At 38.3% G+C, this 20,067-nt stretch overlaps 1 protein-coding gene across 1 annotated transcript in view; it reads right to left on the reverse strand.

The window, feature by feature from the left end:
* Positions 1-20,067, reverse strand: part of LOC101677075 (ATP-binding cassette sub-family A member 10) — a 79,546-nt gene that overhangs the window by 42,443 nt on the left and 17,036 nt on the right. The window contains 7 exon segments of the mRNA XM_045080651.1: positions 232-249; positions 4,051-4,163; positions 4,165-4,203; positions 4,765-4,777; positions 5,610-5,785; positions 6,006-6,178; positions 17,209-17,364. Of these exon segments, the coding sequence (XP_044936586.1) occupies positions 232-249; positions 4,051-4,163; positions 4,165-4,203; positions 4,765-4,777; positions 5,610-5,785; positions 6,006-6,178; positions 17,209-17,364 (688 nt within the window).

Here is a 20,067-nt window from a genome sequence, read left to right on the forward strand (position 1 = left end):
AATATGTCAAAAATTGAATGAATTTTGGACATTCCTGTTTTGCTGCTACTGACCTAGTTAAGTGACATTTTCTCTACCCCCAGTCGCCAAGATCAGAAACAGAAACCATCCTCATCCCCTCTCCTTCTCTCTACCTCCATCTAATATATAACTAACCACCAGGTCACATTGTTTCTAGCTCCTAAGTACCTCCCGAGTCTGTCCTCCCCTCTGTAGTACACTGGTCCTCACTCTGGTCCCCTCCCCTCTCTAACACAGATTATGATGTCAACCTGCGTGGAGCCCATCCTCTAAACAGCTCTCAGAGTGATCTTCCTAACATAAATCTCACCAATGAAAAGTCCTGTATAGATTACATCAATCTGTCTCTCTTTCCTGCACCCATGGTTCTAAGGTTCTTCAATTTCGTGGATGAATAATACTTTTTTAAAATAAATATACTGTGTTCTTTAAGGACAATTAAAAAAAAACCTCCCATCTTGCTATGATCACTACTGCGAAAGAGAGAAAATATTTTCCCAACGAACGTATAGATATGTAAAGGCTATAATCTCACAATATGAAAGACAATTTCCAATGAAAGAATTAAGGTATTTAAGTTTCACATTGTTTTTCTCATTTCAACAAAAACCAGAGAAACCCTTGTCAGGGATCACCACCAATACTGGAACTGACTAGGGGAGAGAATCCCAAATTCTTCACGTGATCCATCAGTGGAGTCAGCAAGTGCAGGCACTTGCAGAGGGACTTAACTGGAGGTGAACCACAGCCCCCTGGGATCTTTACATGCTATATTTCCCTGTACATAGCTGTGCATGATGTGTATTTGGAAAAAAATTTCCCCTTTTAATTTCTTGTTAGCTGCTTATTAATTCCTACATTAGAACCACATCTGACACCCAAACTAGGCACTAGCTCTACCTAATACCTTTTCATTTCCCCTACACTACAGCTGTTTCCCATTACTCGGCACACATGCTATTCCTTTTGACCATAAAATTTTTCGTGCATTCTTGTCCACCAGGTTAACTATTTTTATACTTTAAATGCAGCTGAAATTCTTTCCTTCCACCAACCCAAGGACTTACACTATCATAGAACCTTGTGGTATCTTCTCCTATCACACTTCCTATACTACATTTAATTACTGATTTCTGAAGTGTCTCCAATGCTAATCCTGAAAGCCTTGAAGACACAGACCATTGACCCACATAAATTTAATCAGCAAAGTAATGTATTAGATACATAGATGAAATCTGATATCTAATTGGTATCAATTTTATGGGAAATTTTGATCCAGAAAAAGAATGATAAATGTAAACACATTTAAATATAACCTACTCTTGGGGGGCCTGGGTGGCTCAGTGGGTTAAAGCCTCTGCCTTCGGCTCAGGTCATGATCCCAGGGTCCTGGGATTGGGCCCTGCATGAAGGTCTCTGCTCAGCGGGGAGCCTGCTTCCTCCTCTCTCTCTGCCTACTTGTGATCTCTGTCAAATAAATAAAATCTTTTAAAAAAATAAATAAATATAAGCTACTCTAAAAATGTGGATTTGAAAGATGTTTATAAAAATTTGGGTTAAAGAGTACATATTGTGCCCAAGTAAGGGGAAGTGAGACTTAATCAAACTTGTGGGAAAAAGAAAAAAAGAAAAAAAAAAAACAAGGAGGAAGAGAAGGAGGAGGCAGAGGAAAAAGAGAAGGGGGAGGAGAAGAAGAAGGAAAAGAAGAAATAGATTTTTTTATTTGAAGCTGAGGGAAAAGAAGAGGACATTCTTGTATTCCTTCATCAAATATTTGAGAGCTTCTTTGAGCCAGGTGGTGTCTAGACTGAAAACACATTATATATCCGGAAGAAAGTTCAAATAAGAAAACAAATATATGCATTTATGTAATTCATCAGGAATTTGTTGAGCACCTACTATGTGACAAAGATTGCTCTGGATGCTTGGAGATATCAGTGTAATAAAACACAAGCATCTCTTCCTCAGGGGGACTTACATTCTAGAGACAAAAGACAAGACATAAATAATAAATATAATGAATATCGAATTCAGTGGGGGAAAAAAAACCCAAAAGGGGAGTACTAAGTCAGTTTCAAAGTTTTCACCCAAATTCTGTTAACTGTTCTTAGGCTACTCATATAACCTCTCAGACCACTGCTTTGGCATCTCTAAAATGTGAGGTTTGTACAAAATGCTGAACTAAATACTCATTGGTAAAATTTTCTGATCATATGACTACATAGAAACAGAAAAAAAATTGAATTCCACTTTCCCGGAAATAAATATTATTTACTGTGCCTTCCCGTAGTCGAGGGTGGGAGTTAGGGTAGTATTTGAAAAGTAAGCTAATTATGAATGAATAGAGAACTTAGAAGAAAAAGTGGCTATTTAATCTATTAAAGTACAAATTAAATTTTAGATGGAAATATTGGGAAAAAATGTTAATGCAGAAAAAAACAAAACTTTATAAGAGGGCAAATAGGCAATATAGCACAGAGTTATGACAGGGGAAGATTAATTTTGGAACATTAACTATGCCTTTCTCTACTCCCAAGAAGGAATTTCAGTTTTATCTACTAGATTCTGGGGCCTGATGGGCTAAAACCAAACTGACTTGATTTATATACAAAGGATTATAAACAATGGGTAAAAGAGAAAATAAGAAATTCCAAAAGGAAAAAGATGATGAAAAAGTAGAGAAGACCCTAGCCCCAGTTTAGCTGGGGACACTTTAAAGGGTTCAGCAAAAGGGAACTTTTAAGACTTTTGCTATGTATGTGAACAAGAGAGTGAGCGCATACATCAGGAGATCAGATCTGGGATTTTACTTTCCATTTTGCAGGTTTAAGATGAAAGTAAAATTTTCTAATCAGTTGGACACTAGAGTGCTGATTCTTGTCTATGACCCGTGCCAAGGCATACACATTAACTTGGATTCAGAGGTTACATGTATTATATGCTACTTTTTGTTGAAATAAAAAATTTCATTTAATTTTAAGAAGTTGTTTATTCATGAGAATAATTTTGCAAAGTAATGTTGAAGGCAATTTGCTAAGTGCATAAGAAATGCAATATTTCAGAATGATAGACTATGAAGTTTTAAAATGAAATCATATTAACGGAACGAGTAAGAGGCATAGGGGATAAAATTCTAAAATAACAGTGTAATGGAGATGAAGAACATGAAACAAATAAAGATCTTTAAAAAACTATACATGCTTTAAAAATAGAATACTTGAATTAGAAAACGTTTAAGGAAAGACACCAAAATAATAGGGTTTGAAAAGGACAGACCTATTCAGATTCTGATGCAGGAGAAAGAATTATGTATGAGTACAATTTGTGGATTTTATGTGAGCAGAAAGGAATATAAGTGTATTAGTTCCTGGGACGACATATGCATTCTATATAGGAATTTAACAATAAAACCACTTTTAACTGATTTTATGTAATTTAATGAGTTTATTTTACTAATTTTTATGACACTCTCTAAAACACTCTTGTTAGGCTGATCATCCCATAAAAAGAAAGAGAAGAGGTCATCCATTAACTTTATACTGGTCCCTTCTTCATATTCTTGAGATGCAGAAGAACAAGTTTCCTAGAGCATTTAAATCAAACCTACTCTGCAAAAGAGAGAAAATATTTTCACAACAAGCTGTTTAATGAGCTATTTTGATGTTCATAAGTTCCATTCAAATACTAAAAAGCATCATCGTGTTCAATAGTTGTTAGAGTTGTTTCCTTCTCTCTCCCCACCTGCAACCAACACACACACACACACACACACACACACACACCCCAGACCTTTATAAAAAATAAAAACCAAAAGAACTACAAGTTATTTTTGTCTAAATTGTTTTTACCAAATAATTCTGGTTAGACCATTAAATAATGAGATGAAAATGCAGAGGTTTTATTAATCTTGAAAACTTTTCCTTTCCTCTGCCACCAGAAATGCTTCTTCAAGGACAAGCAAACAAATAGCAAGCTATTACCTCATAAGAAGCAGAAGGTCTTTAAATTCAACTGCAGCCACACTATGACTTACCAGGCAAAACTCGCTCAAAATATAACGTTAATATCAAATAGGGAAGAGGATCAACTGCCAGGATGAAGAAAGTAATCATCGTTATGTATGACTCTCCAGATGGATTGGGGGAAAATAACGCCAATCAAGGAATAATCCATGAGTAAAATCTGAGATTAAAAAGAATAAAATAACAGAAGATGAACCTATAAGGCTAAAGGTTTTTTTTTTTTTATTAACTGGTGCTGCTAGACAAATATAGCTCATATTTTAATAGCTTCTTCTTCAAACATTCACAGGGAAGTTGTTAGTAGTAGTGCTGCTTTTCACAAATAAAAATATTGCCGCCGCAAAAATGGGAAATGCTATCTGAGAAAGTAAAAGAATTGAAGAATATAAATTTAAGTGACTAATTGATTACCACATACGTTTTAAAGAAGGGGATTTAGAGAAGTGGTCAAGGAGCCAAAAATAACACTGTAGGAAGAGAAACTCAGAGCAGGCAGTGAAACTAGGAGGACGTGTAAAGGAAATATAAAAATGTTAAGGGTACGATATGGCAGAAACACTCAACTATTAAATAAGTATTGAAGACTTGAAGAGATTCATTTTAAAGATAAGAAAGACAAGAGTTCACATTCCTATAGCATGTGTCAGGAACTGCCCTGGCATTACGGTTACAGAATAACACGGTCAGCCCTCCCATTGACTCCCACTGAGGAGATTCCTACTGCCTTCCCCTTTCTGCAGAAGAAGAAAGGAAGGCGACAGAAATCAAGTGACTTGCCCAAGGCTACCCAGCTGGTACGTGGGCAGAGCGGAGACGGATTCGTGCGTTGTAATTTATTCACTATTACTCGTACCTCCACATTTTACTGCTTCTTTAAATGGAGACATAAATCAGACAAACTGAGGGGTTAGATAATGGACAATTATTTTTCTTCTTTAAATTGTCTAGGCTTTTACAAATGATTTATCTTCTTTGCTTATTACTTTGATGAGAATGCAACCGAACTTCTTAAAATACAAGGTGACTGATCACTAAGTTTCATGAAGTTACCAAACTCTAACTAACTAAATATGAAATGGAAATATAATAACCTCACCTTTAAACTCCCTTATACTAAATTGAAATATCTTCAATAACTTTGAAAATCTACTAAATAAAATTATAAAATCACTGTGTGGAACACCAGGGTGGCTCAGTGGGTTAAGCCTCTGTCTTTGGCTCAGGTCATGATCTCGGGGTCCTGGGATGGAGCCCCACATCGGGCTCTCTACTCAGTAGGGAGTCTGCTTCCCTCTCTCTCTGCCTGCCTCTCTGCCTATCTGTGACCTCTGTCTGTCAAATAAATAATAAAATAAAATCTTTTAAAAATGAGAGGCTATGGACTCTGAAAAACAATCTAAGGGGTTTGAAGTGGCGGGGGGGTGGGAGGTTGGAGGGTATTATAGAGGGCACGGATTGCATAGAGCACTGGGTGTGGTAAAAAAATAATGAATACTGTTATGCTGAAAATAAGTAAAAAATAAATTTAAAAAAAAATAAAATCACTGTGCTCTTTTCCTGGGTCACTCCAGCAATGAAGACAAAGGGGCTAAAAGACCTAATGTCCATCCCAAAGATGAAGGAAGTTGTCTGTACAATACAGTGACTCCCAGACGTCCCCAAAATATAGTGAGGAGAAACCCAACCAAACTGGTAAGGATAGGTTTCTTTATCAGCACACTCAGGAGGAAAGCCAATGCTATCTGAAGGAAGAAAGAAGAGTTCCAATTGGTATATTTGTTCCTTTCAGAAGCATTTTTAGCAATATTAATCAATTCCTCACACTGTCAAAAACTTTCTCAAAACATATAAAAAACTAGATACCAAATTAATGCCTATGCCATTGCAATATCCTGAAGAAACATCATCTACTCATAGATCTGAGATGTAAAACAAATTAAGAGATATCTTTGTCTAACACACCAAAGACAGGCCATATGGTACAAAGAGTGTGAATATCATCAAGAAGCCAACAATTACTACAGTTTGGATAGATGTTATGATCAGAACCATAACAATGGACAGGATAAATACAAAACCAGCAGGCATTAATCCCCAGGAGAGCCAATGGTGGAAACAAGGTGTTACTTCAGAATGTCACACACAGGTAAATGTCTGGAGAGGCCATATGCAAAAACCGTTAGGAGTACAAGTTCTGAAACAAACAGACCAGAGTCAAATTTACTATAAGACTGTGGCTTTGCACTTTCTAGTCATGCAGTCATAGATAGGACTTTTCCATTCTCACCCTCGTCTGTGAATTGGAATTAATTGACAGTTGTTTTGTTTTAAGATACTGTGTATGAACTCTTTAGCTGAGCTGCTCTTAGAATTACTTTACAATTGTTGAATGAATTTAAAAATTCATATAACTACACATAATCTGATTCTTTCAGTCAAGTGACTAACTAAATATGAAATGGAAATATAATAACCTCACCTTTAAACTCCCTTATACAAAATTGAAATATCTCTGATTAAAACCCTAATTCAAAAACATGTATGTGCCTCCCATGATTATTGCAGCATTATTTACAATAACCAAGACATGGAAGCAACTTATGTCTCTATCAGTGTGAAAGGAAAACAAAAGTGATATAGATATATACACAATGAAATATTACTCAGCCACAGAAAAAAGAAGGAAATCTTGTTATTTGCAATAAAAAGGATTGAGGCCATTATGGGAAGTTAAAACTGACAAAGATTAACACCATATAATCTCACTTATATATAGAATCTAAAGCAAACAAACAAACTCATAGATACGGAGAACAGATTGGTGGTAGCCACAGGTGGGGGTAGGGAGCAGGCAAAATGGGTGAAGGTGATTAAAAAGCACACAAACAAGTTATAAAATAAATCATGAGAATGAAATACTCATCACAGTGAATGTAGTTAATAATGCTGTATCATCTTTTTGAAAGTTGCTAAGAGAGTAGATCTTAAAAGTTCTCATCACAAGAAAAAAAGTGGTAAACCTGTGTGGATTTATGATGGTGATCATGTCACAATATATACAAATATTGAATCATTATGTTTTTTACCTGAAACTAATATAATATTATATATCCATTATATTCCAATTTTAAAAAGATTGTAGTTTTCCTCACGCTCTCATTCAATTTGAAATTCAAAAAATCTTCTACAAAACTAAATACCTAACAATCTTATTCAGTTAAGTTTTTAAAGATCGGGTAAGTCCTTCATATATAAAAACATCTGCTCCTAATAATAATGGTTTTTCAGAAGAGCTGGTCACAGATTGGACTAAAGAGAGCATGAAATATGAAGATTGGTTAAAGGAGAAAGAAAAGAAAAAAATGGACAATGCTATTCATTGAATTACACAATACTGTGTTCAATGAATTAATAAGAATATTAGACAAATATAGATTCCAATATATGTATGAAAGCATAAACCAAGTCAAATACAATTATTTTCTATGCTTTTGCCACTTATATGTTGGGAATATAAAATGGTATGTCTACTCTGGAAAACAGTTAAGCAGTTTCTTATTAAACTAAACTGCCGTATAACCCAGAAATTATACCATTGGGTATTTTACCTCAGAGAATTGAAAAATTACGCTCATAAAAATACCTGGACATCAATGTTCACAGCAGCTTTATTTGTATTTTATATATTTGTATATTTGCATATTTATATATTTGTATTTATATTGTATTTTATTTGTAATTCTCCCAAACTGGGAACAACCCCTACCCCTTTGAAAGACTGAACAACTAACCAAACAGAGATATTGCTACCATGGATAGTTTCAGCAATAAAAAGGAGCAAACTATTGATAAATACAACTTGTAAGAAGGGCCAGGAAATTATAATTAGTGGGAAAAAAAAAACCCCAAAGGTTATGAACTATGTGATTGCATTCATAGAGCATTCTTAAAGTGCCAAAATTATAGAAATGGTGAAGAGCTTGGTGTTTGGCAGGGGTTAGGGATACGGGATAAGGAAGAGAGTTGACTGTGGCTATAATGACGGAACAATGGAACTGTTCTGTATCTTAACTTATCAATGTCCACAATGAGACTGTGATATCATGACAGTTTACATGACGTTATGATTGGGGGAAACCAGGTAAAAAGTACATGCAATCTATTTCTTAAAACTGAGTATGTATCTACCTCAAATAAAAATGTTTGATTTAAAAAAATTATAGTTACTTGCAGGACTAAGACTAAATGATGTTTTAAAAAGGAGAAAGAAATGGTTTGTACCACATCAGTATAGACTCACTAAACTATAAACAGTTGAGGGGATTGGGAGAGCATGTGGGAAAAAAGCACTTTAACTGCTTTCAGTTACATTGAAGTAATACTAATAATTGAATACTAATGTATTGTAAGACATGTTATATGTATAATTGTACTATATTTGAATTGTAAGTATCAGTGTGAATTCATAAGGCATTTATCTTTAATATGTATATGTTATGCTATGTACAAAATGTAGAAAATACATCATGATGTTATCTCTGCTATTGAAAAAGCCTAGAAACAAGGGTGCCTGGATGGCTCAGTGGGTTGGGCCTCTACCTTCGGTTCAGGTCATGATCCCAGGGTCCTGGAATCCAGCCCCACATCGGGCTCTCTGTTCAGCGGGGAGCCTGCTTCCTCCTCTCTCTCTGCCTGCCTCTCTGTCTACTTGTGATCTCTCTGTCTGTCAAATAAATAAAGAAAATCTTTAAAAAAAAAAAAAAAAACCTAGAAACAATGACCAATCCAATAGCAAAAGATATTTCTAGTATGCAGTGCTCCTGAAATACTTTTTCTAACTAAAAGAAATTTTGCCACACAAAATAGCAAGGTACCTATTTCTTTCTTTCTTTCTTTCTATCTTTTTTTTTTTTTCCAAAAACCCACTTAGAATCTTGTCAAAAAGAATCAGAAACCAACCTTCAGTTCCCTTTGACCAAAGATGGGACAATTTGAATTTCAATGGGAATAATTATTACAATGGCTTGAAACCTATTAGACATGTTTAGATCCATGAGTTTATAATGGTATTTTTAAAAATCAGTCATCTTTGAAGAATACCAGGCAAACAGCCAATTATCTAATAAAGGAAAAAGTTAATCAAAAACATTCTGTTTTCAATCATTTGTTTTACCTTTGTTTTCCTGTTGCACCCTTAAAAAAATTTGCTTCAATATGAGCTAACTATCATTCATGGATATTTAAACCAAATTCTCTTAACTGTTAATATAATTATGGCTCATAGAACTGAAATTGCTAGACTTTCATAGAACAGAAAGGTACAGTTAGAAAGGGATTACTGTAAATAATTCTCATGATCTAGTCATGAGGTTTTGTGTAAGAAATTACTCTTGAGATCCTTTGAAAATTCATTCTTTTTTTATTGTTGAAAACTGAAAATTCTTTCTTGTTGAGCCTTTTTTGGGTTAAGTAGATCGTAGCAAAATTTGTGAGCAATCAGGAAGAAAGCGGAAGAGGGTAAAATATACAATAACTTTGGGGACTTTTTGAGAAATATATCAGTTTTACCCCAATAACTGGGATGTTTTTTTTTTCTTTTAAGATTTTATTTGTTTATTTTGAGAGAGAGAGAGAGAGCATGAGATGGCAGAGGGTAAGAGGGAGAAGCAGACTCCCTGCTCAGAAGGAAGCCCAAGGTGAGACTCCACCCCAAGACTCCAGGATCAAGACCTGAGCCAAAGGCTGTCACTTAACCAACTGAACCACCCAGGAACCCCCCAGTAACGGGAATGCTTGACTACATCTGGTAATGGTATTTTCTTCAAAGTTAAATGGTCAAATCCATACTTTTTTATACATGTTATTTCATTTTTAAAATCTCTTTTCCAGGGCACCTGAGTGGCTCAGTCATTAAGGGTCTATCTTTGGCTCAGGTCATGATCTCCAGATCCTGGGATTGAGGTCACGTTGGGATCCAAGCTCATCAGGGAGCCCACTTTCCCCTCTCCCTCTGCCTCTCCCCCTACTTATGCTCTTTCTCTCTCTCTCAAATGAATAAAATCTTTAAAATAAATAGGGGCACCTGGGGGGCTCAGTTGTTAAGCATCTGCCTTCAGCTCAGGTCATGATCCCAGGGTCCTGGGATCGAGCCCTGCATTGGGATCCCTGTTCCTCGGGGAGGCTGCTTCTTCCTCTCCCACTCCCCCTGCTTGTGTTCCCTCTCTTGCTGTGTCTCTCTGTCATATAAACAAATAAAATCTTTATTTAAAAAAATTAAAAATCTCTTCCTTGTGTTTGAAGACAACAGCATATTTACACACTCTCTCCAGTAGCATGTAATATTAACTAATTTTTAAAAATCTCTAGCCAATGTAAACCATGCCAACTTGGACAGTTCTCTATCAGGAAAACTTTTGAGCTGCGTTTCTCTTCAATTTGAGGCACTTAGCAAATTGGATCCAAATGTACTGAAGACAATATGGAATGGATTTCTGTTGGCATATTTCACAAACCACTTTCTCTATCAAGGGAAAAAATCACCTTGTCACTAATTTCATTTTATTCATCTTTTTGAGTTATGTAGCACAGTGGTTAAAAAAAAAAGGGGGTTTCTTGGGGTTCCTGGGTGTCTCAGTCTTCAAGCAGCTGCCTTTGTCTGGGGTCATGATCCTAAGGTCCTGGAATCGGGCTCCCTGCTTGGTGGGGAGTCTGCTTCTCCCTCTCCCACTTCCCCTGCTTGTGTTCCCTCTCTCACTGTGTCTCTCTCTGTCAAATAAATAAAATTAAACAAAAAAAAAAAAAAAAAAAAGAAGGAAGGAAGGTTTCTTAGTCAAAAATCTTGACTTTTCCGTGCCTTGGTTTTCTTGTGAACTAATAGCACTAAAAACTGTGAGTGGTCCTTGGAATACAGTAGGTTCAAAGTTCAATGTTTGCTACTCTTACTTCATTATTGTATACTATCCCAAAGTCTATGGGGAAAGGGACAATAGACAAATGAAGAGAGACAGAGAGAGAGAGAGACTCATTTGACTCTGTGCCTTCTGCCTTACAGGAGCAGCACTGTGCTAAGTGGTTTAGAGATACTTTCTCATCTAAACCTTAGTCTGACCCGAAGAACATCTTTATTGACCAACTGCATGAACTAGCTTTGATAACCTCATGGTAAATCAGTTTAATGTTCAAACTTTTCAACCCCTTCTTCCCTTCTTCACTTCCATGAAGGGATAGTTACCCATATCACTGATCCTGGGCTTGGGTCTTTGACTTGCTTTGGCTTTATGGCGGGCAGAACATACTTTTTCGCCCCTTGACTTTGGATTTGTCCACATGACTTGCTGTAACCAGTGGGATTTTATCAAATAGGACTTGAGGAGGAGCTTGAAATATGTGGGGCACTGAGACTTGCTCTCTTGCATTTCTGTGACTGAAGGAGAAGAGTTATGTCCAGCTGTGCTGCTGAACCACGGAGGAGGAGAGCCACATGGGGCAGACTCGATGCCACCTGTAACTTGGATCCAAGCTCAGCCAAGCCCAGAATGGATCTGCCAGACTCCGGTCATGACACAGACAAATGAAAAGAAATAAATCAGTGTTGTTTGACATTAACGGGTTTTAAGGTGGTGTTTTATGCAGCATCTTTTTAGCAATAGCTAAGAGATACAAGCACCATATTTCTATTCTTCAACTCAGGGAAGCATAAGCATAATTCTTATTTCAGTCTTGATGACTTCTGGTATTAGTAATGTTGACATTATTTATAAGAGTCATTTTATTTTTTTTTTAATTTCATTTATTTATTTGACAGAGAGATCACAAGTAGGCAGAGAGGCAGGCAAAGCCAGGCTCCCCACTGAGCATAGAGCCCAATGCGGGGCTTGATCCCCAGACCCTGAGATCATGACCTGAGCAGAAGGCAGAGGCTCAACCCACTGAGCCACCCAGGGGCCCCAAGAGTCATTTTAAAAATTATTAGAGGTCTATCATGCCCAGTATACTGGGATGGGCGGTGGAAAGAGAGAGCCAATCCGTAGGAACATTCCTTACTCTTCCTGGAGCTCTACATTTCACGGTGGGGCAGAGAAGGAAGGCGAGGCATCAAACAGCCCATTGCACAATCAATAGTTTGATTATAATTGAGCAACAACACTAAAGGAGAAGTAGTGGGTGTTCTGAGAACAAAAACAGGGAAGGCTTCTCTGAATAAATGACATTTATTTATACAGTGGTCTTACCTAAACAAAGCTTGGACAGGGAGCGAAGTCGAGGATAGAGAAGAAAAATTTGAGCAGAGGAAACAGCATTTGCAAAAGAAGGAAGGGGTACAGTGCATTGGAGACACGGGGAAGAGGTCCTTAAAGCAAAACTAACAGTGGGGGAGGGAGGGAGAAAGATGAGACGAGAGAAATAAACTACTCCCACAGTTCAGGCAAAAGGTGGTAATGGCTTGGACTAGTGCTGGTGGCAGAGTTGAGAAGTACATGGATTTCAGTTTAGAATTAGCAGGGCTGATAAAAGATCAGAGGTAATGGGTAAGGCCGAGGAAATTTTCTCTGATAATTCCCTAGTTTCTAATGGGTCACCTAGGGGGGTAGTCTTGCATTCACTAAGATGGAAAAATTTTTAAAAGATTCAGCCACGTGAAGAGAAAAATACCCACATTTGGTTTTGAACATATTCGTTTAAATCGTTTAGGAAGCATCAAAGTAGAGATATTCGGCAAACAGTCAGATACATGGAACTAGAGCACAAGTTAGGTCACTACGGTCCATGGACCAACTCTGGTCTACCTCCTGCTTTGTAAATAAAGTTTTTATTGGAATGGAGCCATACTCATTTCTTTATGTACTGTTTATGATTTCTTTCATGTTACAACAGTTGAGCTGAATAGGTATTATAGAAAAACTTTGGCCCCCGGAGCCTACAAAATTTATTACTGGTCCACTTACAGAACAAGTTTGCTGGTCTACACGTTGAAGTAGGGTTCTCAGAGTTATCAGCATGTAAATTACAATTAAAGTTATGGAAGTAAATAACCTTTTTTGGAGAACGTTGGTAGGATGGGGAAAGATGTCTAGGTTAGAACCTTGTTGAACTATAGATTTAAAAAAGCACGAATCTGGGGCGCCTGGGTGGCTCAGTGGGTTAAATCCCTTGCCTTCGGCTCAGGTCATGATCTCAGGGTGCGGGGATTGAGCCCCGCATTGGGCTCTCTGCTCAGCGGGGAGCCTGCTTCCCCTCTCTCTTTCTGCCTGCCTCTCTGCCTACTTGTGATCTCTGTCAACTAAATAAATAAAATCTTCAAAAAAAAAAAAAAAAGAGGCATAAGTCTGAAGCTGGATAAGGTGGCAAGAAGGCTGAGAAGGAAAGGCATGAAAAGTGCATGAAAATCAGGGGAAGGCTATGTTCCTCAGTTAAAAGATCAAGTGAAATAGGGAATGAAAAATGTCCATTTTTAATTAACAGTTGTTACTGACCTCAGAAAAACCCATCCGGGTGGTGTGATTGGGCACAGAAATCGTTCTGAGTTGAGGGGAGCCTCGGTGAAGGCAACACGTTCAAAAAATTTAGCTGTTAAGAGGAGGGAGCTAACGTACTTGCCTGAGGAAAAAATAAGGAAAGGTCCTGATAATATGTGAAGAAATCAATACTTTCCAATCCCAAAGAGAAGAATCTAGTTGAGAGGGGGAAGTTGAAGAAGGAGGAGACAGAAGGGCGGATCCGTGGTGCCGCCTTCCTGATGATGATGACGGAAGGAACAGGATCCAGCCTGGGAACTGATGAAGGACGTCAGAGATGAGGCAGAAGGAAAAGGATGGGTGTAGGGAGTCGTAGGTCTGTAGTTCAGCAGGGTGTGTGTCCCCGTCAGTTTCTTTTTCCTCTGAGAATAAGAGGCAGAGCACAATCTCCTAAGAGTTGTAGGGCAAAGTAGAGGAGGAAGTGCAGAGAGAAGACAAGGAGAAAATACAGAAAATATAAAATATTTTTATATTTTATATATTTTATATTTTACAGAAGTAAGTTAGGCACTTACTTCTGTAATTGCAGCGATAATTGCCATCTGAAAAGCCACTAACCCATTTTGACAGTCTCTTGTTGGGTGACAAATAACTTCATCATCAGAATCCTAGCAGTGTTCTTTTTTTTTTTTTTTTAAGATTTTTATTTATTTATTTGACAGAGAGAAATCACAAGTAGATGGAGAGGCAGGCAGAGAGAGAGAGAGGGAAGCAGGCTCCCTGCTGAGCAGAGAGCCCAATGCGGGCCTCGATCCCAGGACCCTGAGATCATGACCTGAGCCGAAGGCAGCGGCTTAACCCACTGAGCCACCCAGGTGCCCCTAGCAGTGTTCTTTAAGGAAGGAGACAAACATGCCCGTCATTATGCAGTGAAAACAATCATTGGAATTAAAACCTTAACTTTGGCTCTGAAGTGGAAATATCTACATGCCTGTTCAGAGCCCATGATTATACAATTTAGAGCATTTTTTTTAAAGGTTTTATTTATTTATTTGACAGACAGAGGTCACAAGGAGGCAGAGAGGCAGACAGAGAGAGGCAGAGAGATCCCAGGACCGTGAGATCTTGACCTTAGTCAAAGGCAGACACTTAATGACTGAGACACCCAGGTGCCCCAACTGGGGGCTTTTTAAATCACACACCTCTCTCATCCTTGAAATCTATGCTCTTGTGAGTCATTACTATTATATGATATATAATCCAAAAAGTAAGGTTGGAATAGGAAAAAAAAAAAATTTGGACTCTATTCTAAATGATTTTCTGTTTTCTGTTTTGTGATTCTTCATTGCAGCTTCTGGATCTCTGACTTCTGCCTGTCTCCCTTACCCTCATTGGCCATGTGCTCTGACTGACCAGCGTTCAGTCTACCCTGAGTTGGTTTCCCATGCCTCTCCCATTTGATCATTTACCACATGTCTTTTTCAACCCAGGAAGCATTGACAAAAGCCACAGGGACTGATCTCCCTGCCTACACAGTGCATACTCTCTGCTGCTTTCTGTCCTTGGGGTCACATGGCTCATGGGAGTCTATCCTTGAATGTGGCACCTGCCGTGCCAGCCTTTCCCAGTCAAGCTCCTCTCCTGCTGTATCATTCTACATTTATCTGACTCAGGCTGCCCAACCCAAATACTCGTGTTTTTCCCTTGACAATATTTGTATACTGCCAGAGAAAATCAGTGAAATTAGCATTGTCCTCATAAAAATTTGCAGCCTTATTCCATGTTTGGAAGGATGAATAATTTTGAAAGATGTGGCTACACTTTGAAAACAAATACCTTTTCCTTTTTCATGTAGACCTTGTCCTGAGTGAGATATAAATACTGTGTTAAAATCAGTAAAAATATTAGAACATAATACATGAAATCATTTTTTAAAAAGTTTAAAAAAGGAGGTCTGTATTGGACTTCAGAGGTTTCCAAGGTTTTCATTTGTAATGGATCAATTAACCACTTATTGGGTGGATTCCTTCTGAAGATTATGAGCTCATCCATGATGAATGTTTTGAACTCAATTCTAAGGAGTGTTCTTGACTCCAAAGTAGGTAGACGGTAATTTTACTTGCGACTTTTATACTCTGATTACTTGCATTAATTTATTTCTACCAGTGTAGTACTTTCATGGGATAGAAATTAGTCCTCTTGGCGGGAAAAGAAAAACCCTACCCAATTCTCAAGTATTTCCATTGATTATTTTAAATATTTTTTCTTTTAAATTTCTAATTACTTTAATCACCAAGGTAATATGCCACCCTAAATAAAGCTAAAGCAATAAAAACTGAAGAAAAAAGAAAATCCTAACCACAACTTCCCTCCTTTCCATACCTCCCATTTAAATCTGTGGGTCTCTTTTTAGGATAATATGTACACACACACACACCTGTTCACATATATAGATGAATATTCATGTATGTATATAGGGACACAGATTCAGTTTCTTTACTAAAATGGGACCACATTTTTAAAATGCTACAAATTTTTTAAAAGAATTACTTATTTTTTTATTTTAGAGCAGGGGAGGGGCAGAGGGAGAGACAGAACCTCAAGCAGACTCCCCACGAGAACACAGGGCCCAAGGCAGGGCTTGATCTCACGACCCTGAGATCATGCACCTGAGCTGAAACCAAGAGTCGGATGCTCAACTAACTGAGCCACCCAGGGGCCCCTGCAAATGGTTTTTAAAAGACATGTCATTTATATCTTTACACATATTTACGTTGAGCCTAATACAATAGAAACGACTTACAGTACCTAAATTAGAGACACCAGTAAACCTAAATAATTACAACTTGGTTTTGTGTTCTCTAGGGATGAGTTGATATGATTATTGTTTTTGGTTTTTTTTCCATACACGGCAGGAAGGATAATCATGAGGATTGCTGTTACAGAAATGATGGCTACGGCACTTTCAGAAAACTATAATGAAATGGTGGGAATTGTGTTTCATGATTTTTTCATATCAGCTGAAGTTTAGTTGGGGATATGAAGTCCCAAAGATGGAAGAAAACTCGGATTATGCAGGTAACTATATAAGAACTGATTGAATCTTTTTTGCTGCTTCATCAAATCCCCAGCTGGGAAGGACTGACAGAAATGTTAATAAAATCAAGAAAAGAAGTAATATACTTTTTATTCCTGAACTTAGCGATCAGTCTTTACTACAGAATTATTCTGTCTACCATTCAATAATATGCTTCTTTATTCCTGTTTTGCAGAATGCTTTAAAAGTGCATTGGGGCATTTTTAAATTGGGGCACCTGGGTGGCTCAGTGAGTTAAAGCCTCTCCCTTCAGCTCAGGTCGTGATATCAGGGTCCTGGGATCAAGCCCTGCATCGGGCTCTCTGCTCAGCCGAAGCCTGCTTCCCCTTCTCCTACTCCCCCTGCTTGTGTTCCCTCTCTTGCTGTGTCTTTCTCTGTCAAATAAATAAATAAAATCTTAAAATAAAATAAGTCTATATTACTTTTCACCCACCTACCCTCACCTGTAGCCCCACACCAACCCCTAGGTGGCCTGTGGAGTAAGGGTCCTTGTTCCAGTTGAGAACAACCAAACATAGCCTCAGCAAATAAACTCAATTTGCAAAATAAACTTCAAGCTAAACATGTGAAGGTTGTATAATAATAATGAAACATTGATGACTGGGAAACACACCTTTCATAAAGGAAGCCAAAGCCATCTTCTCCATTAACCTCTGTACCGTGTTAGTGAACTGGGGTATGCACCACAGCAGATCAGAGTTGTTAAATTCATCCATACATCCCAGGACATGAGAAGGCTGTTTGGGAAGATGGGTTGCTCTGAAGCGTTCTGAAAAGAAACACAAATATAGCCCTAGAAGCAATATTACTGTCCATTCCCTCAACACACAAAAGAAAAATGGACCAAGTTATAAAGTGGTTCAGATATCAAACACATTTTGAGAAAGAAAGTATTGTCATTGAACATTGAGCTTCATTTTGCCCTGATTTTTTGCCTTCCTCAAATACTGCCTATCCTTTAAAGAAAACACCATTTCAAAAACATACAACTTTAAATGCATCCATTGATTTTAACTCACTAATACAGCAACCCGAATAGTGAACCATTATTGAATGCGTGCCTTCATATGTAATGTAATACAGAACCTAGCATCAAATATGAGATATTCCTGCCAAAAATGTTCAACCTGAAGTTAATGCTGTTTTTCAATCTATTTTTCTGTTTAAAGAAACGTAAGAAGGCAAAAGAATGAATTAAATGACAGCATGAAGAAGGAATCAAACAAATACAGAATATGAATATTCAACAAGATATGAGATAGTCTCATTGGTTGTGGGCTTATCAAAACTAACTTTAAAAAAAATTTTCAGGGACACCTGGGTGGTGCAGCTGGTTAAGCATCTTACACTTGGTTTTGGCTCAGGTTGTGATCTTAGTGTTGTGAGTTCAAACCCATGTGGGGCTCTGCGTTCAGGAGAGACTGGTGGAGATTCTCCCTCCCTCTCCCATTGTCCCTCCAACTCATGCTCACTCTCATTCTCTCTCTCTCAAATAAGTAAGTAAATCTTTAAAAAAAAATTCTTAATTTCTTAAAATTTCTTAAAAGAAATTTTCAGGAAATTTAGGTAATTGAACTTGAAATGAGATGATGATATGCAATTTTTGCTAATTTTTTGAAATGTATTAGTGGTTATAGAGAATTGGTGTTTAAATTTTGTAGATTCTAGCTGAAGTATGACAGTAAAGTGTCATATATCTTGAAAGAGGAGAGAGACACAGAGATGAAGCAAAGATTAAGTTCTTTTAAAATTGTAGTGAGTGATTAGGGGCACCTGGGTGGCTCAGTGGGTTAAAGCCTCTGCCTTTGGCTCGGGTCATGATCTCAGGGTCCTGGGATCAAGCCCCACATCAGGCTCTCTGCTCCGCAGGGAGCCTGCTTCCCCCTCTCTCTCTCTGCCTGCCTCTCTGTCTACTTGTGATCTCTATCAAATAAATAAAATCTTTAAAAAAAAAAAAGTTCTAGTGGGTGATCATTATAAATGTACTCCCCATCAACATAGCAGCTTAAATAGTCTAACTGAATGCTTTAAGAGTTATTGCACAAAATTGGGAGGAGTCAAGATAGCGGTGAAGTAGCAGGCTGAGACTACTTCAGCTAGTAGGAGATCAGCTAGATAGCTTATCTAAAGATTGCAAACACCTGAAAATCCATCGGCAGATCGAAGAGAAGAAGAACAGCAATTCTGGAAACAGAAAAACAACCACTTTCTGAAAGGTAGGACCGGCGGAGAAGTGAATCCAAAGCAATGGGAAGATAGACCCCGGGGGGAGGGGCCGGCTCCCGGCAAGCGGCGAAGCAACCGCGCACAAAATCAGGACTTTTAAAAGTCTGTTCAGCTGAGGGACATCGCTCCAGAGGCTAAACCGGGGCAAAGCCCACGCGGGGTCAGCGTGGCCTCAGGTCCCGCAGGGTCACAGAAGGATCGGGAGTGTCTGAGTGTCGCAGAGCTTGCGGGTATTGGAACGGGAAAGCCGGCTACAGAGACAGAGCCGACAGTGAGCTCACAGCTCGGTGTTACCTTGAATGGGTCGCAGGCTCGGTGAGCTCGGAGCGCGGCCGGAGGTCAGGCAGACGGGAGTAACTGGGCGCTGTTCTCTGAGGGCGCACTGAGGAGTGGGGCCCTGGGCTCTCGGCTCCTCCGGGCCGGAGACCAGGAGGCCGCCATTTGTATTCCCATCTTCCGGAACTCTACGGAAAGCGCTCAGGGAACAAAAGCTCCTGAAAGCAAACCCGAGCGGATTACTCACCCCAGCCCCGGGTAAGGGCGGTGTAATTCCGCCTGGGGCAAAGACACTTGAGAATCACTACAACAGGCCCCTCCCCCAGAAGATCAACAAGAAATCCAGCCGAGACCAAGTTCACCTACCAAGGAGTGCGGTTTCAATACCAAGGAGAGCAGCAGAATTCCAGAGGAGGAGAAAGCCAAGCACGGAACTCATGGCTTTTTCCCTGTGATTTTTTTTAGTCTTGCAGTTAATTTAATTTTTTTCTTTTTCATTTTTTGTTTTTTTTCTCGCCTTCGGGTAAAAATTTTTTTTAACTGTTACCTTTTTCTTTTTTAATGATTTTTTACTAGTTTATCTAATATATATATTTTTTCTTTTTTACATTTTTCTTAGGTGTTTTCTTTTTTTTAATTCTTTTCTTTTCTTTTTTTTTTTTCTTTCTTCCTTTTTGAACCTCTTTTTATCCCCTTACTCCCCCCTCACAATTTTGGATCTCTTCTAATTTGGTTAAAGCACATTTTCCTGGGGTTGTTGCCACCCTTTTAGTATTTTACTTGCCCCTTCATATACTCTTATCTGGACAAAATGACAAGACGGAAAAATTCAACACAAAAAAAAGAACAAGAGGAGGTACCAAAGGCTAGGGACCTAATCAATACAGACACTGGTAATATGTCAGATCTAGAGTTCAGAATGACAATTCTCAAGGTTCTAGCCGGGCTCGAAAAAGGCATGGAAGATATT

This window comes from Mustela putorius, unplaced genomic scaffold, assembly GCF_011764305.1.
Source record: "Mustela putorius furo isolate JIRA1106 unplaced genomic scaffold, ASM1176430v1.1 tig00000487_pilon_pilon_pilon, whole genome shotgun sequence".
Lineage (NCBI taxonomy): Eukaryota > Metazoa > Chordata > Mammalia > Carnivora > Mustelidae > Mustela > Mustela putorius.